Source organism: Anas platyrhynchos, chromosome 1 (assembly GCF_047663525.1).
Source record: "Anas platyrhynchos isolate ZD024472 breed Pekin duck chromosome 1, IASCAAS_PekinDuck_T2T, whole genome shotgun sequence".
NCBI classification, from domain to species: domain Eukaryota; kingdom Metazoa; phylum Chordata; class Aves; order Anseriformes; family Anatidae; genus Anas; species Anas platyrhynchos.
Window position 1 is genome coordinate 148,517,223 of NC_092587.1, and position 10,053 is coordinate 148,527,275.

General features: G+C 38.8%; 1 protein-coding gene across 2 annotated transcripts in view; it reads left to right on the forward strand.

The window, feature by feature from the left end:
* The window catches only part of EFNB2 (ephrin B2), a 44,831-nt gene extending 34,778 nt beyond the window's left edge, over positions 1–10,053 (forward strand). For both annotated transcript variants that reach the window (XM_038173414.2, XM_013099976.5), the window contains 3 exons: positions 3,704–3,796; positions 4,556–4,669; positions 6,261–10,053. In XM_038173414.2, the coding sequence (XP_038029342.1) occupies positions 3,704–3,796; positions 4,556–4,669; positions 6,261–6,643 (590 nt within the window). In that variant the 3' untranslated portion in view covers positions 6,644–10,053. The remainder of the gene's footprint in view (positions 1–3,703; positions 3,797–4,555; positions 4,670–6,260) is intronic.

Sequence of the window (10,053 nt, forward strand, 5' to 3'; positions counted from 1 at the left end):
GTATCAGCAGACTTTAAACCATAGTTTCTTAAGAATTCATTTTTAGCGAAAGTTAAAAACCCAAACTTGTACTCCTTATAAAATGACAGCTGCTGTTGTATTCAAGGAATGCAGGCACATGATGCTTATATAGAGCTCAAGCAGTAGTTTGACTTACTGCTGACAAACTTTGGCTATAAATTATTATGATTTTGTCTGAAAGTCTTAAAATTAATAGAGATTTTAGGTTAATTATATGCATTTATTTGTAGGTGTGATTATTCTAAGCTGAATAATCTAATCTGCTTTTGACTGTAAGTTTCACTTTTGTAATTGACACCAGTGGAACAGGACAGATCTCAGAAAATCAGAGGTATCTATCCATCAAAGAATTTAAAAGCATTTCCTTAGCTGTTTAGCAGCATTATACTTTTAGTTTCCTATGGGTTGCTGTATTAAAAAGTGTGAGATCCTGAGAACATTTAATACTTCTGAGAAACTTTATAGTTATCATTAGTTACATTTATTAATATTAATAAATGTTAATATTTAAGTAGTTTCTAGTCTTAGCGCAGGGTCATATATGATAGTTTATGTGTGAGTAAATTCTTCTCAAGTATATCCATATTTAGACCTAAAATGTAAAAGAATGCTCTTATATATAAATATATATATGTATATAAAATAAACTAAATGGAGGTTCTAAAATTTAACCATATAAACAACCAGAGAGTAGTGTTTCCCTTTCCATAGCACAAGGAATTTGTGTTATGTTTCTCTGTTTATACCCAAAGCCGTATTACAGATACTTTTTTTTTTTTTTTTTTTTAAATATCACATCAATATAAGCACAGGTCCAGGTCCAGGGTTACTTTTCTGCAGAAATGTCAGTGTAACAGAGGAGCTTGGATGGATTATACTGGGTATAATTTTCAGTTGGAGATCAATATAAAAAGACAGCAGTGAGTGTTTGAGGAATATTTTGTACTTACTCCCTTGTTTGACTTCTGCACACTAAACCGTCAAGGGGTATTAGCTGTATGAAACTGTTTTCTCTGATGTCCCAGATTACTTCTCTCTCTCTGTGCTGATTTTCAAAGCTTAAAAGTATGTGTTTAAACTACCTACTTTCTCCCTGGTACGCTGGGGATATGTGAGGTTATATTTCGATAGTCTTAATGAATTTTGAGAAATAATTTCCTCCAATGGCCTTGGGTAATTGTCGGTTTAATTACAGAGAGAAGCTGAAATTGAAACTTTGCTTTGTCACAGAAATGCTCCTCTTTGAAAATTCTCCATTCCTCAGGATGTAGCACTCTACTCTGAGCTATATAACGCAGGCTTTCAGAAAACCCTTGAAGAACTGTGGAAAAAGTGAATACTTCTGCAAATTCATTCATCTGACATCAAAGCTATGAAAGCATTCTTTTAGCAAGCAAGCGAGGCAGATTGAACTCGCACAGGCACACAACCAGACTCATTGTACGTTTGGTCCCTCTCATTTGGAGACTGTATTTGAAGTAATTTTACATTCTTTTTGCCGTCTTACTTTCTTATTCTGTACTGAGGTCAGACTGCATCCTCTGCATCTTATTGAGGTCTCCTGCTCTGTAGGTTAAATGGATAGGCCTTTAAAGAATAAAAAGGCATTGATGTTCAGAAGAAGCAACACTATTCAATTAAAATTAAGTAGAAGGTGCTTAAAGAGCTGTGAACCCCCATAGCCTAGATTAAAAAGCAAAGGAAGAATAACAAAAAAGCAAGACAAAGTCAGTGTTTATTAGTTGCACTTTCAGTTGATGCTCAGCTTTGGTATTTCTATTTACTGCTTTTTTCCCTTGTCCTTGTGCTCTGGTACATTGGCAAATAGGTCATAAAAAACACTTTCAGCAAAGACACATTTGATTTATGTCCAGAACTGGTTCTTAGTATTGATTTTTTTTCCCTCTGGAAAGAAAAAAAAAAAAAACACAAAAGAAAACAAAACTATATGTCTCCATTATTTTCTGAGCCTGGCAATGCAGTGGCACATTTCAGATCTGCTTTTATCTTAAATTACTCATTGTGCTCTTTTATATTTTAAAAAGTCTTTTCGCAAGTCCGAAAAAAGCAGTAGTTTCACATACTTCCATTGCCATGTTTTTACAGCAGGGAGAGAACAAGAGGAGGAACTGGGAGGGCCTGTGTACAGGGAAACGGGAATTTTAGGAAAAGAAAGCACAGTTTGGGAAGTTCGTACGGTGGCTGCAATTTGAGTTAGTCACAAAAGAGGCAGGAGTGGAACAAAAACAAGAAGTAGATCAAAGGCTAGGAAGCAGGGTTCAGCAGTATGGGGTTTATATCTTTACAGCTAGAGAGAAGATTAGAGCAAGAAAAATACTGCCATGGGGCTAGGAAGACATTGTGAAGGAATAAGGAAATATACATTGCTCGCATTTGAAAGAAAATCCCCAAGGAAGCAGAAAGAGAAGGAGTGAGAATTAAAAACAAAGATCTGAGCAGTGTGAAGCCCTTGTTGAATGAGATCCCTAGCCTGAAAAGAGGGAGGCACACGTAGAAAAGTGCTGCTTAAGCAGTTTGCCAGAACCGCGGCAAGCTCTGCACTGTCTCATTTTCTGTTTGTTTTCTCTAGTCAGTGGCCCGGTATCAGCGCTTAAGCATGCATCTGCTTGTCTGTGCTTTTAGGGCCTTGGATACACGGACCCAATAAACACCCAGGGTGCGAGACCACGTGCATTGGTGGGGGCTACCGAGGCAGCGTTCCCCCGCCTGGTTCATTTGCAGTGTCCCAGTTGTGTGACTGGGCCTGGTCTTTGGGGAGCCATGGCTCCAGGACCTGCTGCGCCACGGCCAGGGCCTGGTGTGGTGAACAGGGTGGCAGAAATGTCCCACGCCCAAGAGCAGCTGAAGGGTTTTTACCAGCAGCCGTCGGGGTGTGCAGCCCTTGTGGAGGTGACTCAAGGCTTTTGGACTCTTCCCCTGGAGCTGTGCTTCACACACACACGTTGACTTGTGGTGGCGGGATTGTGCGGGGGTGTGCGGTCCCAGCAAGCGTGGAGAGATAAGCGAGAACAATATAAACACAGGGGAAAGCACCCGTTTGTTTGCATGAGCTGGAAGGTTTCTGTGAGAAGAGAGCATGTCCCCCCCACCAGCCCGCCCCCGCAGAGGCTCCTCAATGCTGAGAAAAGTGAGATTGTACTTTCAAATATTAAATGGTTTTCCAATCAGTGCAGAATCTCAGCTTTCACCTGGGTCTTTTGTATGCCTTTGCTTCTTCCAGCAGGAGATTTGTAATAGAGGAAGCAGATGTAATGTGGTGATTATAAAGATATTGTTGGGAAAAAAAAAAAAAAAAGGTAAATTTCCAGTGCTTTGCTCCTTTGAGGCTTCCCTTTCAGCTGACTCCATCACCTTTTAGCAAGGTGCCGTGTTTTCGTCCCAGTCAGTCAGTCAGTCAATTGTGTGTAGAAAAAAAGCTGCTGGGTAAATTTGAAACCTTGATAACACATTCCTCCATTTGTATGTATTGTACAGCTTACCGATGTATTCATTCCTTTGGCTTTCAACATTTCACAACTTTCCATAGGTCAGCCTGAGCAACAAGGACAGGTCCTGGTAGATGAAAGATTTCTGCTTTCAGACACTCATGTCACATCACTTTGCCTGTTGATTTCCTGATTTTATTTTTATTTTTATTTATTTTATTTTTTTTTTTAATCAGCAACATCAAATGGGTCTTTGGAGGGCCTGGATAACCAGGAGGGAGGGGTGTGCCAGACAAAAACCATGAAGATCCTCATGAAAGTTGGACAAGGTAAAGACCATCTGCTGTTTCATGAAATCACTTTGATCAGTCTCAGTGTCCTTTTAGTTTTCAGGCTTCTTTTGCTAGCATAGCGCAGAGAGCCAGCCGAATCTAGTGTGGTTGTTCCTCCCTAACAGTCTGAAAGTAAAGCCTGTTTTCTGCTCCTCAGCTACTGACAGATTTCTCCAGGAGGAGGGTTGGTGTAATAAGATCTCTTCATTGGAGAGCTCCCTAGAACGAAAGGTCACCTGGGAGTTACGTGTTTCAGTCATTTTTATTTTCATTTTAAAAACAAAAGCCACAACTACATTGTTCAAAATTATTTTAAATACATGAAAGGAGGGAAGCTAATATTTCTATAGTTTACTTGTTATGAATTGTGGTTACAGAGAGGTTTTTGTTCATTGTCTCTTTTCATATATAGATAACCTATTGTGCAGAAAGAAAGAATTATTCTTCTAAGTAGAAGTTGGTTTAGTAGTCAATCAACTTCCTCAGTTAAACTGAAATGTCATCTGCAAAGCTTTTCTTGCCAATTACAGGAGTCCCTATAGTTTCTGCAGATGGCCTCACAATTTAAACCTCTGAAATAACTAATATAACCATTTTGCTTTAAAAGGAAAATTACAGTCTTGTATCTCCTAGTCCTTTACATAAAGATTCTTCTGTTCAAAGCTATCCGTGTTTCACAAGATACCTATAGCCGGCTTATAAGGCTTAATATCATCAGATGCTTAAGCTACAGTGAGTCATTTTTCTCTTCCACAGATCCCAATTCTGCAGGGTTACCTCGGAGCACGGACCCGACCAAGCGCCCTGAGCAGGAAGCTGGTACCAACGGGAAGAGCTCCACCACCAGTCCCTTTGTAAAAGACCACTCAGGTAGGTATTATGGAGTTTCACATGAGAAGTGAAGGGCTCTGGCAGACCATCCTTTGTCCCCAGACACATTTCTATTTTAGCATTAAAACGTCAGAAAATCAAATGTTTTCATACTGAGATGATGCAAAAGCCAATTCTGATGCTCCACTGGATAGGATTTTGGAGCTCTGAGTTTTGGCAACAACTGCTCTTTCCCCTCTTTTACACTGCAGTAGAAGTTAATTACATCTTGTAAGAATATCACTCATTTACAGGAAAGTTTTTGGATAGAACATTCTGTAAGCAGCTTTACGATGGTAAATGCTCCTTACATTTAGTACTCTGGCAGATGAACGAGTCTTTCCGTCTTTCTCTTCCCGTATAATACATTATCAAGTGGTTCTCGACAGCCATTTATAAAGTTCATTTCAAGGCATCTATAATTAATGCCCTGATCTTTTAACTGACCATGTGAAGTCTATACATGATTGGCTGGTCTTTTACTAAATTTAAATTTGTTTAAAAAATATTTATCTAAACAAGATAAACAGATCTGATGGTTCCAAACAAAAATCTTGAGGATGCATTTCAAACACTGTGAGCAAGAAAAAAGTTAACTTCTAAAACACAAATTCTCTGGAGGAAAATTCAATAAAATGGGAATGTAACAAAGCAAAGCTTGCTGACCGTTGATTTTGAGGTTCCTAAAAATGGCTGCACATTTTCTGTGCTAGTTGTGTAATTTGGTATCTTCAATATGACAGTCACAGGGCAGGCTTCAGCCGTTTCCTGCTAAGGTTCCAGTAGTTCACAGTTATGTGAACATAGCATCTGAAGCGTTGTTCTGCATGTAAGGGAGCATCAAAAGAGGGAAGTCAGCTCAAATTCTGAAATGAGAAAAGTGTCAAGTGAACATTAATTTAATTTTTGTGACAAATAATGTGACAATATTCACATTATTCGAGCTTTTTATGAGTGAGCTTTTTATGACTACCTGATATGTGTAGTTGTTTTGTTTTAAATAAGTGACAGTTATATAATGCAAACAGATACACTCCATAATCATTTTGCCCATCTCCCACACTGCCTCAAGCTCTTTTGTTTCATTCGTAAGCATGAGGAGTCCACATAAAGAGACACTAAGGACAGTTTCACTTAAATCAATATCTGATGGATAAAATAGAAGAAGAACTATGTGACATTAAATAGTACCAGTTGTTCTGAGAATTGTCATTTCCCTGTGTTATTTTCCCCGTGCAGTCCTATCCCACCCCTCTCTGCTGCCCTGAGCTGGTCAGCATCTGTTAAAAGATGCAGTGTGCATCAAAGGCTGCCTTGTCAGTGCCAGTCCTTGCTGCTGATGGATGATGATGTATGAAACAGGGTGATTTGGGAGCAGCACAAAAGTGAGACCAACAGACACAAAGTCTTGTTTAATATTGATTGCTGACTTCGGCTGTTTGCATTTAGCTATCTAACAGGGTAATTGGTTTGTCAAAGTTTAGCTGTCAGTTAATTCTTCCAGTCTTGCTTACTCTACACATTTTTAAGCAGTGTAAACGGGTCACAGGACGGCAATAACTTTTGTCTGTTGTATTTCCATTCTTTCCAGGATCTAGCACAGATGGCAGTAAGGCTGGGCATTCCAGTATACTGGGTTCAGAGGTGGCCTTATTTGCAGGGATTGCATCAGGGTGCATCATTTTCATCGTCATCATCATCACTTTGGTGGTTCTATTATTGAAGTACCGGAGAAGACACAGGAAGCATTCCCCGCAACACACTACAACTCTCTCACTTAGTACATTAGCCACCCCAAAACGCAGTGGCAACAACAATGGTTCCGAGCCCAGTGACATTATCATTCCTCTAAGGACTGCAGACAGTGTCTTTTGCCCCCACTATGAAAAGGTCAGCGGCGACTATGGACATCCGGTGTACATAGTTCAAGAGATGCCTCCTCAGAGTCCAGCAAACATTTACTACAAGGTCTGAGAAACACACAACCAATTCTGTGGTACAGTTGAGGCGTAGAGGACACTCACTGGTCAAATGCTTTCTGTTGGGGTTTGTGATGACGCCTTGTGCGCTAGGATTGACTCAAGCACAGGGGAGAGAAGGCGACAGCTCTTTCTCCGAGAGCCGACTCGAGCTGGACAGCTTACCTAGTCTGTAGAATTCCTCTCTCGGTGAATCAGTATTCACTAAAAGCTGGAAGACTTTTATGTAGAAGATGCCCATTCTGATTGCTGTACTCTTGTTACATTCATCATCCTCAAAGCCATGTGCTGCAGGCGTTCAGGCATGTACAAAAGCCAAGGGAAGATGGAGTGATCCGTGGATGTTAATAGCTCTAGGCATCCTGGGAAGGTGCTCTAGGATATCAAGCTTGAAATGCAATCTTCTGACTTTTGTGTGTCTCTCTCAGTGCATACTGGATTTGTCACACAGACCTTGGTGTCTAAGACTTGTTAAAGTTCTCTTGCTTTAGTCCGTCACTGTTCCATTTATTTCTGTTATCCAGGGCTCTGCCATCCTTCACATAAGATTTCCTTTCACTCCACCTCCTGAATCACTAATGGAACATTAATGTTTGGAGATCTGTGCTCCATCCATCTGCTACAGCAGCCTCACTCGAATGGGTAATGCATTTATAGAAATTGTGTTTGATAGTAAGGAGCCTTCCAGCCAAAAAGTTAGGCTGTCAACAAGTCAAGAGCAGGACTGGGTGGTGGAGGGAAGGGCTGGCTGCAGTTGAAATTGAATACTGCTGCCTCAAAAATAGAAGCTGGGAAGAAAAAAACATTTAGGTAGCACAGCACTTTGGTATGCTAAGTTTAAGAGGCAAATAGGAGACACAATAACAAGTGCAGTGGCTTAGGGCTGCATTTGAAGGAATTCACGGTTATCAAATACCAGTGTGCAGAAAAAATAGTACCTTCAATACAGTAGAACAAAGGGGTATTGTCAGGAAGTGAACAAGCTTGGAGCGGACAAGACAATAGCAGGCCGCTGAGGATATATTAGGGCAGGGCTATTGCGGTACTGGCAATAAAATGTACAGCTTTGAAGCTGTAGCAAAAACGCAGTCTGCTTCGGAAGACTTTTAAGCAGACTCAGCTGCTATACTGTCACATTATACTAAACACAGGGAAAGCATTTAAGAAAATAGCAGAGAGCCAAATCTGACCAAGATGATTATAAGCCAACAGGTCAAATGAGCTGTAATTCTATCACTGGTAAAGTTGGAAAAAAAAATAAAAAAGAAAAAAAAAAGGAAAGAAAAAAAGCCTTTCTCATCTCTACAAGTAAAACAGAATTTTTTTCTGACTGAGCCTTTTGACGCTTTGGTTTATCTTAGTGCTGTACCTGCACAGTACATGTAAGTACTGTAATAGGCACAGCAGTTCATTGGTGCTCTGTTGCAAAGTTAAAGCACATACGGCAAACCTGCAGTCCATAAGAATAAAATAAATTATGACACTGAGATGGAGAAGGAAGATATGTCTTATTTATAATAGGTGTATAGAACACAAGGGATATAAAATGAGAGCTTTTCTTTTTCTTTCTTTCTTTTTTGTTTTGTTGTTTTTGTTTTGTTTTTTACTAATATATATTTTGAGATTGCACAGAATCTACACCAGAAGATGTGAAATTCATTTGCGGCAATTAAATAGTCTTAACTTGTCATCGTTCTACATATATATGTGTGTGTGTGTATATACATATATATGTATTTATGTATGCATATATATGCATACATTAAGAAATGCAGAAACTGCTTCTGGGAAAAACAACAACCATCCAAAAATAATGGTAATGAGAGCATATACAAACAGAATCCAAAGCCCTTTAAAAGTATCTCATCAGAGAAAATGAGGAAATAAGCCCAAAGAATCAGGAAATCGATGTTACTGCATCACATATTTAACAATGACAAGGTGTGCCGGCATTTATTTTCTGTGTTGTATTTTCCCTTGCCTTACGAGCTGAAGTGTTCTGTAGATTTCATGGAGATTTTTAGAGAGGGGGTTCAGGTTAAAGTTTTCTCTTTAGCGTGGCTATTCCCCTGAAGCTCCCACCCTGGAGAGGAAATAAGAAAACTCTACTTTTATATGTGCTATGCAAATAGACATTTCTAACATAGTCATGTTACTATGGTAACACTTTCCTTTCTGATTTGGAAGGAAAATGTAGCAACAGCATTTTGGGGTTCTCAGACCTCCAGTGAGTACCTGCAAGAAAAGGAAAAAAAAAATCTGTCACAGAAATTATCACTCTCTCTGTTTCCTGAACCTGAAAATGACGTTGGGATGTTGGTCCAAATGAGAGAAACAAAACAAAAAATCCCAACCCATGGTTCTGTGGAAGGTTACCATGGTGACTAACTACAGTACATATGTAATTCTTTTCAACAACCCTTCCTTTCTGTGAATCCATCCATACAAGGTTCTCTTGTAAGTCATTAAGATTTTATTTTGGGGGAGGGGAAGGAAGGGAAAAGATGGGTTTGCTGATCCTGATTTTTATCAAATCAAACCTATGCTTCATCACTTGGCTACATTCTAGTTATGTACTAAACTGTGAAAAAAATCAGATGAATTGCTTAAGAGCAACCTGCAACCAATCAGAAAAAAAATAAAATGTACTGTGCGTCTGTTTTGTGTCTGGTGCAGAATTATGACAATCTACCAACTGTTTCTTTATTTGACGTTGGTTCAGCTTTGAAAAGTTACTGTAAATGCCTTGCTTGTATGATCATCCCTAGTCACCTGACTTGGAATTTGCACCATCATGTCTAAGTGAAGATGCTGTAAATAGGTTCAGATTTACTGTATATGGATTTGGGGTGTTACAGTAGCCTTATTCACCTTTTTAAGTAAAAAAAGAAAAAAAAAAAAAGAAAAAAAAAAACATGTGAAAACAAGACAAAAATGGCTTTTCTTAACCAGATTGTGTATATAGAGCAATGTTGGTTTTTTATAAAGTCCGAGCAAGATGTTTTGTATAAAATTTGAATTTTGCAATGTATTTAGCTACAGCTTGTTTAAAGGCAGTGTCATTCCCCTTTGCACTGTATTAAGGAAAAAATGGTATAAAGGTTGCCAAATTGCCGCATATTTGTGCTGAAATTGTGTACCATGAATATTTATTTAAGAATTTCTTTGTCCAGTTTGTAACACAGTATTATGCTTGAGTTATAAATAATTTCTTTTTTTTGTTTTGTTTTGTTTTGTTTGTTTGTTTTGTTCTGTTTTTAAACTAGCCGGTAATAAGTTTGAAATCTGCTTTAGTTCCACATTGCAATTAGCTCCCAGAAAATGAAAATTATGAAAATCACATTCCACGTCTGTTTCAAACTGAATTTGTTCTTAAAAAAATAAAATATTTTTTTCCTATGGAAA